Source organism: Odocoileus virginianus, chromosome 27 (assembly GCF_023699985.2).
Source record: "Odocoileus virginianus isolate 20LAN1187 ecotype Illinois chromosome 27, Ovbor_1.2, whole genome shotgun sequence".
In the NCBI taxonomy this organism is placed as follows: domain Eukaryota; kingdom Metazoa; phylum Chordata; class Mammalia; order Artiodactyla; family Cervidae; genus Odocoileus; species Odocoileus virginianus.
In genome coordinates, this window is record NC_069700.1 from 23,605,509 (window position 1) to 23,626,115 (window position 20,607).

Here is a 20,607-nt window from a genome sequence, read left to right on the forward strand (position 1 = left end):
GACAATGGGCAGCTGTCTCCAGAAGCATAAGAGCAAATGCTAATGATTGTTCTCCAAAAACCGAAGGACAAGGATTATCAGGAATGACTCCAATTGAATGAATTCAAGGAAGTGAAGGGGGTCCCACTATGGCCAAGCCTTCCCATGGATGCCAGGGCCGACTCAGCTGTAGGTCAAGTATCACTGACCCCCAGCGAGGGGTCATGTAAACAAACACACACACTGATGACAACAACAGCTCCTCACCTGTGGCAAGGACACATGGATTCTGAGAAATCTTTTTTTAAAACTAATCAAGACACTTCCAACTGAGAAGGGAAGTGCTGAAAATACCATGGGGCTTGCCTCTAGTGAAGGCAAATTTAAGTAGGATTTAAGATTACACCTCCTTAACACATGGAGAAGGAAATGGCAACCCACTCCAGTATTCTTGCCTGGGACAATCCCACGGACAGAGGAGCTTGGTGGGCTGCAGTCCATGGGGTTGCAAAAGAGTCACACACGATTTAGCGACTAAACAACAACTCCTCAACACACACACACACACAATTAACCGTCTTTAGAATCTGTTAACTCACTTATTGTAAACATGTATTCTTACTTCCTTGAAGCTTGGATCCCTCCATTGATACCGTGCTGGGCATCAACCCAGGAGTACCTTTTATTTGATTAGTTAATTTGACTGAGATTGAAGTCAAATTCTGGAACAATCCAACAGTTACTATGGAAACTGGTGGTGAGATTGAAATACTAGTTATGCTAATATTAGCAGCTATCAATCATTGAGGCTCACCGTCTGCTGGGCATTGCTCTAGGTTCTCTATATGCAATTACTCATTCAATTCTCTAAAGAATCTCTGAATTTGATAAACTTTCCCCATCTTATAGATGAGCAAACCGAGGCATAGAAAGATTAAGAAAATGCCAAAGGGCACCCAGTTAATAAATGTCAAAGCCAGGACCTGAATCCTGGGCAGGCTAACCACAGAGTCTGTCTTGACCCATGCACCTTGAGTTACCCATGTCTACGATTAGTTGTCAAATATAGGATGCCCAGTTAAATTTTTTTTTATTTTTATTTATTTTTGGCTGTTCCAAGTCTTAGTTGCAGCACACAAAATCTTGAGTTGTGGGATGTGGGATCTAGTTCCCTGACCAGGGATCACACCTGGGCCCTTGCACTGGGAGTGTGGAGTCTTAACCGCTGGACCACCAGGGAAGTCCCTTAGTTAAATTTGAATTTCAGAAAAACAACAGTCATCCTGGACAATGAATAGTGTCCCAAATATTGTGTGGCCCATACCTAACACTAAAAAATTATTCCTTATTTATCAGTAAGTCTTCTAACCCTACCCTAGAGGAAGCTGAGTGTACCAAGGAAGCAAAGAAAACATTTTGGTAAGTTGGAACTTTGGTCTCAAATTTCAAAAGGAGAATTCATACCACAGTATTAGCCTCAATTGTGGTTGTTCAGTTGCTTAGTTGTATCTGACTCTTTGAGACCTCATGGACTGCAGCAGGCCAGGCTTCCCCATCCTTCAATATCTTCCAGAGTTTGCTCAAACTCTTGTCCATTGGTTCAATGATGCCATCCAACCAGCTCTTCCTCTGTCACCCTCTTCTCCTGCCCTCAATCTTTCCCAGCATCAGGATCTTTTCCAATGAGTCCGCTCTTTGCACCAGCTTCAGCTTCAGCCTTTCTAATTAGCCTTGGAGCAGAACCTTTTTTCCCTCTCCTAGAAGCAGTTTAGAATAACAGCTCTCAGAGCTGTCTAGGGGTCAGCCTCACTTGGGAAGCTTTAATAACACACATGGCAGAGTCTGGTCTGCATAAGATTTAGTAGGTTTATGGTGGAATAGGGGTGCCTGTATTTTCAAATGGGCCCTGAAGTGTTTCCTTTTCTCCTTCCCAATGCCTCCCCCTCCTTTTCATAGCCTGGCTATTCATGATTGGCCTCTGGACCAGTAACTGGGAATCCCTGGTCTGAAACCCTGATTATAAGTTCCAGTTTACCATTTCTAGCAAGTCCAAGGAGACACACAGCCCATGCTCCACCCTCCAGTGGGGGAAGAAGAGAGAATAAACAGGCCAAGAGGATAAGAGAGTTCCTTCACAGCCCTTGGAACTATAGCCCAGGCCTCCTCACATTGGGTTTGCAGCCTCAGGCCTGGGTGCCATATGCGAGAAAGAGATTTTTCAGGGAGAGAGAGAAATGGGGAGAGAAAGCCATGTGAGCACCAAGCCTCCCACCTGGAAGCAGGCCCGGGCACAAGAGAACAAGAGGGGTCATGTTAAAAATCACCCTGGAAGTGGAGAAAAAGTGGGAAGGGGCTAGAAAGAGCCCCAGCTCCCTCTGCAATATGACTTCACTTCAGGAAGGTACTGGAAAATTGGCTTAGCAGATTGAGGTAAATTGGAACTTAGGATCAGGTTTTCAGATTAGCAGGATGTGGCAGTTCACCAACAAATAAGCAATAACAACATATGTATAAAGAAAAACAAACAGAAAGTATCCAAAGGACATAGGAAAAGAAGTTCTATTTCATAAAACTAGTAAGCTATTTTACATCTATATGAAATTTCATTATGTATGAGTGTGTATATACACATGATACAGATACAGATAGACATGTTTTATTATGTATGTGTGTATCTATCTATGTTTACATCTATATTTTTCTTTCTTCCTTTTTTTTAGTTTCTCAGTAGGTCCAGCTATTTGCAGCCCCCTTAGATTGTAGCCCATTAGGCTCCTCTGTCCATGGAATTCCCCAGGCAAGAATACTGGAGTGGGTAGCCATTCTTTTCTCCAGGGGGGTCTTCCTGACCTAGGGATCAAACCTGGGTCTCCCAAATTGCAAGTAGATTCTTTTCTATCTAAGCCACTAGGGAAGCCCCAATATAAATATGTGTGCATACCTATGTGCTGAGTCACTTCAGTCATGTCCGCCTCTGTGCAAGCCTACAGATCATAGCCTGCGAGGCTCCTCAGTCCATGGGATTCTCCAGGCAAGAATACTGGAGTGGGTTGCCATGCGGTCCTCCAGCGGATATTCCTGACCCAGGGATCGAACCCACATCTCACATTTCCTGCATTGGCAGGCGGGTTCTTTACTACTAGTGCTATCTGGGAAGCCCCTATATACATATACTCATGTTATAAAATATGTCTATTTTTATGGAGTCAATTTTTTTAATTTAAAAATTTTCATTTTTAATTAAAAATTTTATTTAAAAAAATTAAATTAAAAATTTATTATTGAAATATAATTGCTTGACAGTGTTGTATTAGTTTCTGCTATACAACAACATGAATCAGTTATGTATACACACCCACACACATATTCCCTTCCTCTTGAGCCTCTCTCTCATCCCCTCCATCCTACCCCTCCAGGTCATCACAGAGCACCAGGTTGAGCTCCCTATGCCATACAACAGCTTCCTACTAGCTATCTATTTTACACTTGATGGTCTATATATATCTGTGTATGTATATATATGTGCATAGTGTATATCTGGAAAAACAACCACCCTAGAGACAAAAACCTATCACTTTCAGAAAGCAAAAAGCACAAGTCAGAGGGACCAGGACTCAGAGCAGATAGGTTTTGGGAAGCGAGATGGAGAAGAATGATCTGGAGTCCAGATTGCTGCCCAAAGAAAGTTAAAGCAGTCTATTTAGGGGAAGTCTTGGGAGGCAGGGGATGGGGGCATTGTGAGCACCATTCACTAAGGGGAGCATGTAAATACAAAAGGGGTGTGTGTCCCATGGCTTATTTTTCATGCTGCCCTAGAAAGCCTATATGACCCAGCAATCCCACTTCTGGGCATACACACCGAGGAAACCAGATCTGAAAGAGACACGTGCACCCCAATGTTCATCGCAGCACTGTTTATAATAGCCAGGACATGGAAGCAACCTAGATGCCCATCAGCAGACGAATGGATGAGGAAGCTGTGGAACATATACATCATGGAATATTACTCAGCCATTAAAAAGAATTCATTTGAATCAGTTCTAATGAGATGGATGAAACTGGAGCCCAGTATACAGAGCGAAGTAAGCCAGAAAGATAAAGACCATTACAGTATACTAACACATATATATGGAATTTAGAAAGATTGTAACAATAACCCTATATGCAAAACAGAAAAAGAGACTCAGATGTATAGAACAGACTTGTGGACTCTGTGGGAGAAGGCGAGGGTGGGATGTTTCAAGAGAACAGCATCGAAACATGTATATTATCTAGGGTGAAACAGATCACCAGCCCAGGTTGGATGCATGAGACAAGTGCTCGGGCCTGGTGCACTGGGAAGACCCAGAGGGATTGGGTGGAGAGGGAAGTGGGAGGGGGGACCGGGATGGGGAATACATGTAAATCCATGACTAATTCATTTCAATGTATGACAAAAACCACTGCAATGTTGTAAGGTAATTAGCCTCCAACTAATAAAAAAATAAAATAAAATAGAATAAAAAAGAAAGACTCTACTAACATATAGGCCATATCTGTGGCAGTAGTTGCACTGTCTTTAGCGTCTTTTTTCTTTATTTAATCAATATTTAAAAAAAATTTATCTATTTATTTGGCTGCACTGGGTCTTAGTTGAAGAATTCAAATCTTCGATTTTCAATGTGGCATGCAGGACCTTTAGTAGCGGCATGTTGGATCTTAGTTCCCTGACCAGGGATTGAGCCCTGGGCCCCCTCTGTTGGGAGTGAAGTCTTAGTCACTGGGAAGCCACGGAAGTCTCTTAATCAATGCATTTTTTTAAACTGAACTATAGCATCCAACCAGTCCATCCTAAAGGAGATCAGTCCTGGGTGTTCATTGGAAGGACTGATGCTGAAGCTGAAACTCCAATACTTTGGCCTCCTCATGCGAAGAGTTGACTCATTGGAAAAGACCCTGATGCTGGGAAGGATTGGGGGCAGGAGGAGAAGGGGACAATGGAGGATGAGGTGGTTGGATGGCATCACCAACTCGATGGGCATGCGTTTGGGTGGACTCCGGGAGTTGGTGATGGACAGGGAGGCCTGGCGTGCTGTAATTCATGGGGCCGCAAAGAGTTGGACACGACTGAGTGACTGAACTGACTGACTAACTGATAGCTGATTTACAATGTTGTATTAATTTCTGCTGAATAAGAAAGTGATTTAGGGATTATACTTATATATATTCTTTCTTATATTCTTTTCCATTATGCTTTGTCACAGGACATTGACACAGGAGACTCTGGTTTAATTCATGGGTGGGAAAGATCCCCTGGAGAAGGGATAGGCTACTCACTCCAGTTCTCTGGGACTTCCCTGGTGGCTCAGATGGTTAAAGAATCTACCTGCAATACAGGAGACCTGGGCTTGATCCCTGAATTGGGAAGATTCCCCTGGAGAAGGGCATGGCAACCCATTCCAGTATTCTTGCCTGGAGAATCCTCGTGGACAGAGGAGCCTGGCAGGCTACAGTCCATGGGGTCGCAAAGAGTTGGGCATGACTAAGTGACCAAGCATACACAGTGCAGCCCTGTGCTATATGGTAGGCCTTTGTTGTTTATCCATTATCCACATAAAAGCTTACACCTGCTAACTCCAACCTCCCCTTCCATCCCTCCCCAACTGTTCTATTTTCATGTAGATCAGAGAGCAAAGCTCAGGGCAGTGCTGTTGGGATGGCAAAGCGTGCATGAAGTTTAAAAGGCACCCAGAGAGGAAGGTAAGTGCTGGGCTGATCTTCTGTGATGCTGACTCTCGGCACTGATTCCAATCCTGGGGAATCATAACTCTTCATCTTTTCCTGTGGAGCTGTAAAGGGCATTTTGTGGCCATGACTGTGGGCTGAGTTGTGTCTAAATTATTCTGAGATAACCATGAACTGGAGGACAATTTGTTGCTAACCACATGAACTATAAAGAAGGAAATTTGACTGGGTCATGACTATTTTTATGCTAAAATACTCTGATTCTATCTTAATATTAGAGTTTTTAGGGTCCTTGGTTATTTGAGTGTATGTCTTTACTGAGATGAAAAGAAAACCTCAGTGAAATATAAAAGGCTGGATGTTAATTGCACTCAGTTACATAGTGAAGCAAGTCAAGATTTTAAAATAGCCTGTGTTGAGTCATGTAAAAGTGCTAGTCACATATGCGTGTCCAAACCCATGGACTGTAGCCTGCCAGGCTCCTCTGTCCCTGGAATTCTCCATGCAAGAATACTGGAGTGAGTAGTCATTCTATTCTCCAGGGAATCTTCTCTACCCAGGGATCAAACCCAGGTTTCCTGCATTGCAGTCAGATTCTTCCCCATCTGAACCAACAGGGAAGCCCTGTGTTGAGTCATATTTGATCACTTAGAAGAAACTCCAGAGAAATTGTCTAGTAAGTTTGTAAAGAGAAAAATTCACCAGTTCTACGGTGAGAGTAGAAGAGATGGTCTCTCTGGTGAAAATAAATAACCAAACCCTCAGAGCTTCTGATGAGCCCACTTAGGTTTTACCCCTCTGGGCGTTTTATTTTACTTGGAGGCACCAGGTCTTCGTTATGGCATGCAGGATCTTTGAGCTGTGGCATATGGGATCTAGTTCCCTGACCAGGGAACCAACCTGGGCCCCCTGAATTGGGAGCTTGGAATCTTAGCTACTGGACAACCAGGGAAGTACTCCCCCCTCCCCACCCCACCCCCACCAATGCATTTTAAAATTTTGGTTTGAATGACTTGTCTTCATGTCTCATCCTTGCATGGCACACACGTCTAGCCACAGACTGTGACTCCAGGCCCAGGACGGACCAGCGGAAGATGAGATTTCCTCCTCTCTGGCTCTTCTCCTTCCTCACAATCACCGAGGGCCGAGATAGCTTCCTAGAGGTGAGCTGGCCTATGTCCGGTTTTCCTCTCTGTCCTTCTGCCACTCTGAATCCCCATCACTCTCTAGGCAACTGAAATGACATAATTTCATAGACTTGGAATCAGAGGTGCTGGGCTCTTGTCTCAACATTACCTGCCTTAGTTGTATGGTCTTAGTTGAGTCATTTTATCTCCTGGAGCTTAGATGATTTGACTGCAAAGCCAGCATCTTGGACTAAGCCTTCCTGGAGATCACATCTAACTCAGCACATCCTCTCCTATGGCCTCTTTGATGGAGAAAGATCATATAAATCCACATTAATCGACATTAGCAATTCTTGGACTCTTCCCTACCTATTCTCACTTTCTTTTTTTCCAATAATCATTTTAAAAATAAGGAGTTGTCTATTTTTAAAATTTACTTAATTGGCCATGTCAGGTTTTAATTGCAGCTCACAGGCTTAGTTGCCGTGGGGCAGGTGGGATCTTAACTCTTCAATCAGGGATGGAGCCTGTGTTCCCCACATTAGAAGATGGTTTTGTAACTGCTGGATGACCAGAGAAGTCCACATTTTTTAAAATTGAAGTAATAATTTACATATTTTACTTAAGCTTACACAGTTAATTTACAACGTTGTGTTCAATTCAGGTATATAGCAAAGTGATTGAGTTGTTTAGTTGCTAAGTCATGTCCAACTCTTTTGTGACCTCATAGACTAGCCTGCCAGGCTCCTCTGTCCATGGGATGTCCCAGGCAAGAATACTGGAGAGGGTTGCCATTTCCTTCTACAGGGGATCTTCCCAACCCAGGGATCGAACCCATGTCTCTTGCATTGCAAGTGGATTCTTTACCACTGAGCCACCAGAAAAGCCCAATATATATGCATCTGTATTCTTTTTCAGACTCTTTTCCATTATAGGTGATTATAAGATATCGAATATAGTTCCCTGTCCTGTACAGCCCTTGCCACAACCCAGAAAGATCTACAGGACCTGCCTGCCCGGAGCTACTCTCTGACCTCACTTCTTGCCCCCTCCCCCACACCACATAGCTACTCTGGCCTTCACGTGCCAGGCATGTTCTCATCCCATAGCCTTTGCACGTGCTGTTCCCTCCTCTTGGAAAGTTCTTTCTCGGATATCCTCCCTTTCCCACCTCCTTCAGATCTGTGCTCAAAAGGTGTCTCAGCCATGTCTTGTCTTGTACCCACTCACCATCCCGCTAGGTTTTAGATACATAATTTTAATTTATCTGGGAATTCCAACAAGGCCTTATGAAATACAACATGACAAACCCTTGCTGTAATTCTTTTTTTTTTTTTTTCTTTTTAACAGTGGGATGATGGCATCAAAACAAAACGAGAACTCATTGTGAATAAGGAAAAGCCTCCAGGTAAGACTCTTATATACACTGGAGGCATTCACTGGAATCAGGAGTGAAAGTAAAAGTGTTAGTCACTCAATCATGTCTGACTTTTTTAGACCCATGGACTGTAGCCTGCCAGGCTCCTCTGTCCATGGAATTCTGCAGGCAAGAATACTGGAGTGGGTAGCCATTCCCTTCTCCAGGGGTTCTTCCTGACCCAGGGATCAAACCCAGGCCTCCTGCACGGCAGTCAGATTCTTTACCCTCTGAGTCACTGGAGCCAGGAGAGCAGGGTTTAAGTCCTAGGAGTGCTTCTGATGGGTTGTATGATCTTGGGCTTGTCGTTAAATACCTCAAATCTGTAAAATGATAATAACAATAATTCCTTGTGAGGATGAAGTAATATAATAGAGGCATAGTATCCTATCCCGTGCCCAGCCAGTAGCTGTCCCATATTCTTTCTTTCCTTCCTCATCTTGACCCCAATAATGTAATTAAAGGCACTCTAGAAATGAGTTGTGATCTGAAATTTGATTTGCAAGTGTGATGTCTCAAGCATTTAATATATTTCCCCATGGAAACAATACACACAGATGGTTGTTAGATTCCTGGGTCAGACCACTAAAGCTTTGTTACGGTGCAGTGTATCTTCAACCCCAGTCTGTCTGGGCCTTCCTCGTAGCTCAGTCGATAAGGAATCTGCCTGCAGGGCAGGGGCCTGGGTTCGATTCCTGGGTTGGGAAGATCCCATGGAGAAGGAAATGGCAACCCACTCCAGTATTCTTGCCTGGAGAATCCCATGGACAGAGGAGCCTGGTGGGTTACAAGTCCTTGGGGTCACAGAGTTGGACATGACTTAGCGACTAAACCACCACAGAAAACCTGCCATCCGACAGTATGCTCACAGGGTCATAGTCCTTCCCACATTGTCGCAAGGCCACAATTCTTTGGGAAAATGAAATCTGAATTTCAACTTGGAATGCCATAAAATGGTAAATGCACAAGTACACATTGAACTGCTACAAATGCCAGGCACTGTTTTAGATGTGTTAGCTGAATTAAATTCCCACATGGATCCTATCAGTTAGGTTCAATCACCATCTTTATTTTACAGAGTGTGAAACTGACAGAGTCCAGGGAGGGGCAGGGGTGCGAGGAAGCGTGGTTCAACCCCAATCCGTCTGGTTCCAGAACAAGAAGCATTAACCCCTGACAGCTTGGCCAGGGTCGGCCTTTCCCCAGTTCCCCACCTCTTACCTGTCTGGGCCATGGGAGTGGATATCTCCTTAGTCCTCATCACTGGGGGTAATTCCCAAGGCTGGGATAGAGTTTCCAGCCTGAAGGAGACAGGGGAGAGGTGAATAGGTGGCAACCATTAATAGGAGTCTCCTGTTAATGTCCCGGGACAGGCTGAAGCCTCTGGATTTCCTTCCAAGAAGCCTAGGGATTGTTCTGTGTGTGTGTTCAGTCGCTTCAGACGTGTCCCACTCTTTGCCACCCTGTGGACCATAGCCCGCCAGGCTCCTCTGTCCACGGGATTCTCCAGGCAAGAATACTGGCGTGGGTTGCCATGCCCTCCTCGCCTAGGGATTGATTCAGCTGCTTTTCTTCCCTATAAATCTTCCAACTCCCCAGGGCTCCTAAGCAATGAGACAGTTTCATAGGAGCCCTCCCCATCTCATCTGTGCCCGTAGAAAGCACGGTGATGTCCTAAGAAATCTATGGGATTCTTAGAGGTTTCTTTGCCAATGGCAATGAAATGAGACTCAGGGGAAAAAGATATTCACCTTTTGCCTCTCTGTCTCTGAAGTCCTTGACATTCTCAATCTGGGGTCCACAGAGGACCTTGGGAGGAAATTAAGACCCCATAGAATTTGATACCAAATTTCATGTGAATGTGTCTAAGTAAATTCTGGGTGAGGTTCCTCTTCTACACCAGCCCAAAGCACCTAATGGCCTCTTCTTAAGGAAACAAGAGGTGCTGCTCAGAAATGATAAGGTGGAGGTGAGAGTGTGTTAAGGTTCAAGAAAGGTTTGCTTTGGTTTTACTTTTGCATTTCATCTCAGTATCAGACTCAGCTAACTAGTGGAACATTTGTGCGTGAGAGGGAAAGGCTCTTTGGAGAGGAAAGAGGGGACTGGGGGTTTTATTTATTTATTTATTTTTTTAAAGATTTTTCTGGTGTGGATCATTTTTAAAGTCTTTATTGAATTTACAATATTACTTCTTTTATTTAATTTCAAATTTATTAATTGAAGGATAACTACTTTACAGAATTGTGTTGATTTCTGTGAAACATTAACATGAATCAGCCATAGGTATACATATTATTGCTGCTTCTGTTTTTTTGGTTTTCTGGGATCTCAGCTCCTTGACCAGGGATTGAAACCACGCCTCCTGCATTGGAAGGCGAAGTCTTAACCACTGGACCACCAGAGAAGTCCGGACTGGGGGTTTAGTATCAGAGATGCTTTCAGAAGATCAGAGCTGAAGGAGCGGGAGGGGAGAGTGAGTAAGACTTCCTCACCTCTTGTCCCTTCAGTCTTGACCCAGAAGCTTGACTCTGGATGTGACCTGAGAAGTAGGGAGAATCAGGATGTCAGAGCTGAGCTGGATTGGAGAGCGTGGAGCAGCTAGTCTGGCAGAAGTCAGAGAAGAGATGTGTCTTGGGCCTGTGTGGGCGGTCTGCTTGCTTTTCTCTGGAGGCGTATTTTTAGTCCAGGACTGGATGAGCAGAAGTGAATACCAAGCAGCATCCGTGAGCCCCGGGCTGAACCTGACCTCTCTTCTGTGGTCACTTGCTCTGCAAAAATCTCCCTCCCAGCCCGAGAAAGGATGCCTCTGACTGTCTCTCTTCTCTAGGCTCAATCCAGGAATACGAGTTGCTGCTTCAGGTGCACTATCGAAATTCCAAGGAGAAAAGAGAGCTGATGAAATTTCTGAAGTTTCGGGTGCCTTATTCATCTTTATTACCTGAGCCAGTGAAGATCATCAGGGCAAAGGCCACCACGTGTGAGTCCGTCTCTGTTGACTGGGAGGAGAAACGGGGAATGTGATGCCTGAGTCGGGTAGAGCTTAGGCTATCCTGTGGAATCTGTCACTCCTACAATAGCTATGGCTGAAAAGAATGCTGTTTAGTTGCTAAGTTGTGTCCAACCCTTTATGACCCCATGGATGTAGCCTGCCAGGATCCTCTGTCCATGGCGTTCTCCAGCAAGAATACTGGAGTGGGTTGCCATTTCCTTCTCCAGGGGATCTTCCCAGCCGAGGGATGGAACTCGCATCTCCTGCTTGACAGAAGGATTCTTTACCACTGAGAAGCCCCACTAACAACCACCACAGTGGGGTTAGGAGAATTTAAGAAATTTATCTAAAACAAAGAGTTCTCAGGGTGTGGTACCCAGACTGGCAGTAGCAGCAGCAGCAACGGGGAATGTAAAAAAAAAAAAAAAAAAGCAGATCCCAGACATTGCCTCATAAACTTTGGAATGAGACCCCTCCCAGAAGATTTTGATGCACGACCAAGTTTGAGAACCACTTCACAGTTGTGTGTAATTTCACAACACTGTCTGGTGACTTTGCCCCAGTTTTCTTTTTTGTCTGTTAAAACGGAAAGATTTTTGGTGGGAGTTTTAGGTCGAATAGAAACATACAGGTTTGGTTAGTAGAATTTTTCCTTATAACTCTCAACAGAAAGGTCTCTCTGTCTTTGCCATATGGCTAACAGGGACTTTGGGGGAGTGATGCTAGGCTGATGAGAGCCTCCAGTGAGACAGTGGACAAATACCTTCTAGAATCCTTCAAATAACTCTCGGGTTGTCAAACCTTCTTCTGCTTCCTTCTCCATTCAAAGGATATCAATGGAACATATATCCTTCTTTTGAATGCTAGTGGCTCAAATGGTAAAGAATCTGCCTGAAATGTGGGAGACCTGGGTTTGATCCCTGGGTTGAGAAGATCTGCTGGGGAAGGGAACAGCTACCCACTCCAGTATTCTTACCTGGAGAATTCCATGGACAGAGGAGCCTGGTGGGCAACAGTCTATACGGTCAAAAGGAGTTGGACACGACTGAGCGACTAACACTTTCACTTTCACTTATCAAGATATTTGATTGTTGTTCGCTGGATTTCTGATCCAACCTCAGTATCTATGGAGTAGGATATTTCCTTAACTTTAAACATGCTTGTTTCCATTTTGGTTTCATTCTTCTAGCTTTTGGAGAGAGATACCTCTAGCTTCTGATTCATATTCTGTGTCAAAGCCAAGGGTGAGAATTCAGCTATAGCCAGTTTATGCAAAAGGCCCGGTGAGACCAAGCTCTGTTTTTCCCGCAGACTGTGGCTACCAGAACGGGGTCCTGCGCTGTGCCTGTGAAGACAGCTACTCCTGGTTTTCTCCCCAGTGCCTCGACCCCCGGAATTGCTCCCTTCTCAAGGCAGGATCACTCCAGAGCTGCGACTGTCATCCCAGCAACCTCACCCAGAGCGTCTACTTCTGTGAGAGAACAAGTAAGCACCTATGGATACCCAGAGGGGAGCCAGGGCACCTCCCACCTCCACAAGTGACATCTGAGCCCCGATGTTTCTCTTTGCCTCCCAGAGGAGAGCTAGTGTTTACAGGGTGATGGAAAAGCAGTGATGACGTACCATGTTAGGCTTGGCTGGACACAGTGAGAAATTTGGAAGTGCAGAAAATTCAGATATGCAATTTGGTACTTGGGTGCCAATTTATCCTGGAGGTACATCTAGTTCATCTCGACAGTTCTATGATTCTTCTGAAATTTAGGGAGATTCCCTGGAATTCCAAATCAGGGAACAGCCTGAGTAAATAACTTTTTCTTTCCACTTCTTGGGCCAACATAAATTTCCAGAAAATAAAAATTCAGAGGTGTGAAACAGGGAGGGTTATCTAGTAATTACAGTGAAAGAAATGCTCTAAATTGCCAACAAATATGTGTACTGAATGAACTGCCAAAACTAAATGGAAGTTTAAAGTCTAGCTTAGGAAACCAGTGGATGCTGAGGGAGCTACTGCCAGCTTAGGTTGATGTTCAGTGTATGCTATGGTGACCCGGAAGATGTGGGCCCCCAACAGACCGAATGACTTTAGGAAATGTCCCCAGTGACTAGTCCAGTTATCTTGAAGCTCCAGAGTTTGGTAGAGTGGAGTAAAGAGAAAAGGAGGACCTGAAATAGCCCAGCTTCCCTGGGTATCCCTCGGTCCCTTTCCCAGGACCACAGCAATTCAGGTTAAGGTGATGCTTATTTATTTACTTATTTATTTTTAAAACTGTATTGAAATACAGTTGATTTACAATGTTGCGTTTAATTTCTACTATACAGCAAAGAGGCTCAGATACACACACACACACACATACACACACACGTATGTATCTCTGCATGCCAAGTTGCTTCAGTTGTGTTTGACTCATTGCAGCCCAATGGACTGTAACCTGCCAGGCTCCTCTGTCATGGAATTCTCCAGGCAAGAGTACTGGAGTGGGCTGCCATGCCCTCCTCCAGGGGATCTTCCCGACCCAAAGAGTAAACCCATGTTTCCTATGTCTCCTGCATTGGCAGGAGTGTTCTTTACCACTAGCACCACCTGGGAAGTCCATATACATATGTATGTGTATATGTGTATATATACATACATATATACATATATTCTTTTCCATTATGGTTTATCAAAGGATATTGGATATAGTGCCCTGTGCTATACAGTAGGACCTATTGATTATCTATCTTATATATAATACTTTGCATCTGCTAATCCCAAATGACTAATCCTTTCCTCCGCAAATAACATGTAATTATTAAGCACCATCTTTATACCCAGATCTGGAGCAAATTCTGGGAGGTCACTCTAATGCATTTCTCTTGCTGTTGATGAATTAGCAAGCTGCCTGGGGAGGCCAGATTGTTAACACATGTAAAAAGACAATGTCATATTTTCAATAGGTTTTGATGGAATCCTACTCTTTGAAGAGTGGTCCATTTCTGATCCATCTTTGGGGGAATACAAACATGAATCAGACAGGGATTATATTCACAAGGATCTTTCCCAAATAGAGTGGGAATGTATACACACAAGGTGTGTTCACAGGTAGATGTGTAGGTGTAAAGGCTGGAAGGGAGGTATGAATAAAGTACTGTAGGAATTTAAAGGAGAGAAAGACTCTTTTTATATGGGACCTAGGGAAGGCCTTGCAAAAGAGGTGCATTTAACCAAGTCCTGAATGAAAGATACAGGATTTGTCCATCCAGAGGTAGGAATAGCCTGTCCCAGAGCAGAAAGGCACCAGTGATAGGTAAGCAAGGGTTAAGTTGGAATGAGCAAATAGTGATTTTAAAAAAAAAGTTTTTTTGTTTTCAATAGGGACAATATTTAAGCTGAGTGCCTAAATTGAGGTATATTTCATTGCTAGTGACTGTTGTTTGTAACCACATGTGAGTGCTTACTTGCTTACCTGCTTCTAAGGTCATCCCCTTCATCTGTCACAACTTTGCCATTGCAAAGGGGCTTATGTAACTCAATGAAGTCATGAGCCATGCCACTGGAGGAGGAAATAACACCCCATCTCAGTAAAGGAGGAAGGGAAAGATATACCCATCTGAAGCAGAGTTCCAAGGAAGGGCAAGGAGAGATAAGAAAGCCTTCTTAAGGCGAGGGTGGGATGTTTCAAGAGAACAGCACTGAAACATATATATTATCAAGGGTGAAACAGATCACCAGCCCAGGTTGGATGCATGAGACAAGTGCTCGGGGCTGGTGCACTGGGAAGACCCAGAGGGACTGGGATGGGGAATACATGTAAATCCTTGGCTGATTCATGTCAATGTATGGCAAAACCCAATACAATATTGTAAAGTAATTAGCCTCCAACTAATAAAAATAAATGGAAAAAAAAGAAAGCCTTCTTAAGTTTACAATACAAAGTAATAGAGGGAAACAATAGAATGGGAAAGACTTGGGATCTCTTCAAGAAAATTAGAGATACCAAGGGAACATTTCATGCAAAGATGGACACAATAAAGGACAGAAACAGTATGGACCTAACAGAAGCAGAGATGGCAAGAATACAGAGAAGAGCTATACCAAAAAGGTCTTAATGACCCAGATAAACATCATGGTGTGGTCACTCACCTAGAGCCAGACATCCTGGAGTGTGAAGTCAAGTGGGACCTAAGTGCCATCATTATGAACAAAGTTAGTGGAGGTGATGGAATTACAGCTGAGCAATTTCAAATTCTAAAAGATGATGCTGTTAAAGTGCTACACTCTACATGCCAGCAAATTTGGAAAATTTAGTAGTGGTCGCAGGGCTGGAAAAGGTCAGTTTTCATTCCAATCCCAAAGAAGGGCAATGCCAGAGAATGTTGAAACTACTCTACTGTACAATTGCGCTCATTTCACTTGCTAGCAAAGTAATGCTCAAAATCCTTCAATCTAAGCTTCAGCAGTATGTGAATGGAGAACTTTCAGCTGTACAAGCTGGATTTTATTTTATTTTATTTTATTTTTCAAGCTGGATTTTAAAAAGGCAAAGGAACCAGAAGTCAAATTGCCAACATCCGTTAGATCATAGAAAAAGCAAGGGAATTTCAGAAAAGTATCTACTTCATTGACTACACTAAACCCCTTGACTGTGTGGATCACAGTACACTGTGGAAAATTCTCAAAGGGATGGGAATACTAGACCACCTTACCTGTCTCCTGAGAAACCTGTATGCAGGTTAGAACAGTTAGAACAGGACATGGAACAATGGACTGGTTCAAAATTGGGAAAGGAGTATGTCAAGGCTGTATATTGTCCATGCTTATTTAACTTCTATTCAGAGTATATCACATGAAATGCAGGGCTGGATGAATCACCAGCTGGAATCAAGATTGCCAGGAGAAATATCAACAACCTCAGATATGTAGATTATGCCTCTCTTATGGCAGAAAGTGGAGAGGAACTAAAGAGTCTCTTGATAAAGGTGAAAGAGGAGAGTGAAAGAGCTTGCTTGAAACTCAGCATTCAAAAAACTAAGATCGTGGCATCTGGTCCCATCATTTCATGGCCAATAGCAAGGGAAAAAGTGAAAACAGTGACAGACTTTATTTTCTTGGCCTCCAAAATCACTGTGGATGGTGACTGCAGCCATGAAGTTAAAAGACGTTTGCTCCTTGGAAAGAAAGCTATGACAAACCCAGACAGTGTGTTAAAAACTAGAGACATGTCTTTGCTGACAAAGGCCCATATAGTCAAAGGTAGGTTTTTTTCTAATAGTCATGTACAGATGTGTGATTTGGACCACAAAGAAGGCTGAGTGCCAAAGAAGCTTTCAAATTGTGTTGCTGGAGAAAACTTTTGAGAGTCCTTTGGACTGCAAGGAGTTCAAACTAATCAATCCTAAGGAATCAACCTTGAACTTTGATTGGAAGGACTGATGCTGAAGCTAAAGCTGTAATACTTTGGCCACCTGATGCAAAGAGCTGCCTCATTGGAAAAGTCCTTGATGCTGAGAAAGATTGAAGGCAAAAGATTGAAGGGGCTTCAGAGGATGAGATGGATAGATAGCATCACTGACTCACTGAACATGAATTCGAGCAAGTTCCAGGAGACAGTGAAGTCCAAGGAAGTCTGAAGTGCTGCAGTCCTTGGAATATCAAAGAGTCGGCCATGACTTAGCCACTGAACAACAGCAAAAGGTAGTCTTGATTACTGCAATTTCCCATTATGTTCCAAAGCCACAAAAGAGAAGCATTTTTCTTCCTGTATTACTTACTTTAGGGGAACATTCATCATAAAAAGAAATTGACCAAAAAAAAAAAAAAAAAAGAATTGAAGTACCACTGTCAAATAGATGGGCTGAATTAGACTTTTGTAATTTTATGCTATATCAAGTGAGTAATTTTTATCTCTGTAAATTTCTTATTTTCCATAGAGGTTTGGGGTACTTTCAAAATTAATGAAAAATTTACAGAAGACCTTTTGGACTCATCTTCTGCTATGTATGCCAAATATGCCACTGGAATTGAAATGCAGGTAAGCATTTGCCCCTTATTATATAAGAACTTATTGGATAAACATAAGTTCAGATGTTTCTAATTCAACATGTTTATTTAACACATATTCTTCATTCATTTTTCAATTAGTTCTTACACAGCAGTTACTCTGCCCACAAGGAATATATTTTAAACAAATTCTTTCAAGGAGTGTTAAGCAGCTGACCTCTTCTCATTCCTTTGGTGCTTGGTTTTGCTCATTCATTAGCGTAATATTAAACCAAGCCTTATTGATTATTGTCTGATTTTTATTTGTCAAAAGAAAGTTTTCATGATCTGAGTGCAATTGACAACATTTGGGATTTTTTTCCTTAAAGAAGTCTCTCTTGTTAGAAGCTAAAGAGAGTTACTCTCCAAAATTCTGGACTTCATACTGAAGTCACATAAAACTACCTTTGTCTAGGCTGATGGTTCAGGTGTGGTCCTAACTGAAGGCATGCACAAATACTTCACAAGTAGATTCAGTTTAGGCATCTGTTGGAATAAATGGCTTATTTAGGGGAAGGAAAAGATAGGTGTGGGGTGAATTTATTATACTGTCTGGTACCCAATTCATCCTCTAATCTAAGCAATTGCTTCTCCGTTCTTTATTAGCCACCTCAAAATTACAGTGTATGTGTGTGCACAGGTGTGAGAGTGTTCATCCTCTGCTCTCATTTTCTGGAACACACAATTAACTCCCGCCATGTCTCTTTCCTCTGCTCAGTGCTTCAGCTGGTTTATTTATTGTCTGCATCCATTTTTTGCTCAAATGTCTTTCTTGTGTGGGGACAAAGATCAACACATTGCCCTTTGCTCTCTTTGTAAAGCTAAAGGAAGCATACAAAGAAATCCAGGGTTTTGAATCCGTTCGAGTCACCCAGTTTCGGTAAGTACCACAGTGGTCTTAGAAGGGCCTCCCCAGAGCCAAGTAGGATGTCTCATGCTGTTTCCAAGTGACCACGACAGAAAATAGGTCAGAACTGGTCTTTGATGTAGGATTCTCGCTAAAGCTGGGTAAAAGTCTGTGATGCTTGAAAAAGTCTGAAGAAGAAAGCCTATATTCTCACTTAAGTGTTTTTGCAAGCATAAATATTAAATGTCATTCTCAAAACTATGAATCAGAAACTAGAATCAGAAACCCAGATGGCAGGGCAGAGCTTGGAAAGAAGCAGGAAGGCATGAACAGGAAGGGGCCAGGGGTGGGGATGAGGGTCGTGGGTTGTGAAGGAATGGGTTTGCTCCTCAACAGAGAGGGTGTAGTGTTGTATAACTGGGAGCCAGAAGGGGCTCCTTGGGTAAAATATTAAATTTTTTGTGTAGATATCATGTATGCACCATACTTCAAAGCCCAGTAGTCATTGTCAACAGCAAATAGAGAGATATTTAGTAAATTATCCTTTTGTTTATACTTTAATTCAAAAGCTATTTGGTTAGTTACCCATGTGTGTATTGATTACCAGCTATTTCTAGTCTGTTAGAGGAAGTGACTTAGAGGTCAGAGAATTTAGCTTCTTATATTTTTTTTCCATAGTTAAAGAATAGTTACAGGAAATTTTCAGTAACATTTGTTACAAATATATTGTTTTGACCATTATCCTTTAAGTCTTCTCATATACTTACAAAAAGGCTCACATGTATAATATTCTTTAAAATTTAGTGCTAAGAAAAACTCTGCTTCTTTTTTATTTTATCAAGATCTATATAATTCATGTAACTTCTATTTCTGACTCTGTCGTTATTGAATTCACAGACAAAATTGAAAAGTAGTCAACAGTTTTGTATTCAATATTCACATTTTTCTTTTCCTTGGTCCTGGTTTTCTATTTATATTTCTAATTTATATTCCACCAAATTTTCTATCTATCTATCTTACAAATTGTCTCCAATAATTCATAGACAAAATCACAGTAGAAGTGGACTTGTCTATAAAATGCAACTATCTGGGTCTTAATCTTTACATATATGATCTAAAGTAAACCTTAATCTCTCACACTCTTTATTTATCTGTCAAACAGAACTATTGATAGCTATGAAATCTGATTGAAATTCAATTACATAAAATAAAATAATAGGCAGAAAAATACTTTTCAAACACTATAGAAGAGCCATATTAATGAAACAGTACTGTGACCATTACAACCTAAAAAGGCATTCGGGTTTATTTATTGTGAGTTCAATGTACCTCAATGTTAGTTCAATGAAGTGATTAAGAATTTGACCTTTGGAGTAATTTCTTTTTTTAATCTAAAAAAAAAATTAAGAAAAAACATTGAGCTTAAGAGAGCCAGAGGTTCTTATCCATCAGTTAATAACTTTTAAGAAATATTAATTTATTTGGCTACACCAGGTCTTAGTTGTGGCCCACAGGATCATTTTAGTTGTGGCATGCAAACTCTTTGTTGCAGCATGTGGGATCTAATTCCCTAACCAGGGATCGAACTCGGGCCCCCTGCGTTGGGAGCTTGGAGTCTTAGCCATTTGACCATCAGGGAAGTCCCCATCAATTAATAATTTATGACCTGACCCAACTTCTCTTTAGGACTTTGTTCCCTTACCTATAAAATGAGAATAACCCTAAGCCTAACCCTCACTGAATTGCAGGATTAAATTAATATATATTATCTCACTGGCTTTCATAACTTCAAATACCATCTGTATGCAGGTAGGTTCTACATGTGTTACTTGACTTCAGCCTCTCCCCTAAATTCCAAACTCAAATATCCAATGCCTATTAACATCTCCAGTTGATTTTCTAGTAGACATGTCAAATGTAACACGTCCAAAATGGGGGTCTTCCATCTCCCCCCATCATAACCTTTCACATTCTTCTCCCACCATCTTCCCCATCTCAGTTCCAGAGATGCTGTTCTCCTAATTGTATAGACCCAAATCTTAGAGCTCTCTGAGCTTATTTTAGGGACTCTTTCTGGCTGTGTCATGTCTTAGCTATAGCACGTGGGATCTTTCACTGCAGCACACAGATTCTCAAGCTGTGGCACGTGGGCTTAGCTGCTCCACAGCATGTGGGATCTTAGTTCTCTGACCAGGGATGGAAACTGCATCCCCTGCATTGCAGGGTGGCCTCTTCACCACTGGACCACCAGGGAAGTCCCAATATTCTTTTTAAAAGACCTGGATGAAGAAACTTTATTTTGAAATTTTTATAGGATATAGTTGATTTACAATGTTGTCTTAGTTTCAAGTATACAACCAAGTGAATTAGTTATACATACATTTATACACCCTTTGTAGATTATTTTCCCATATAGGTGATTACAGTGTATGAAGTAGACTTTCCTGTGCTATACAATAGGTGCTTATTAGCTACCTATTTTATATATCAGTTCAGTTCAGTCAC

The 20,607-nt window shown here is 42.3% G+C and overlaps 1 protein-coding gene across 3 annotated transcripts in view; it reads left to right on the plus strand.

Moving 5' to 3' along the window:
• Positions 1–6,760: 6,760 nt before the first annotated feature.
• ADGRF1 (adhesion G protein-coupled receptor F1) overlaps positions 6,761–20,607 on the plus strand; it is a 28,506-nt gene continuing 14,659 nt past the window's right edge. For 2 of the 3 annotated variants that reach the window (XM_020912291.2, XM_020912292.2), the window contains exons 1-6: positions 6,761–6,866; positions 8,181–8,238; positions 11,075–11,224; positions 12,548–12,721; positions 17,147–17,247; positions 18,077–18,135. In XM_020912291.2, the coding sequence (XP_020767950.2) occupies positions 6,798–6,866; positions 8,181–8,238; positions 11,075–11,224; positions 12,548–12,721; positions 17,147–17,247; positions 18,077–18,135 (611 nt within the window). In that variant the 5' untranslated portion in view covers positions 6,761–6,797. Of the gene's footprint in view, positions 6,867–8,180; positions 8,239–11,074; positions 11,225–12,547; positions 12,722–17,146; positions 17,248–18,076; positions 18,136–20,607 lie in introns of those variants that run through there. The other variant, XM_070456334.1, reaches the window with a different exon arrangement.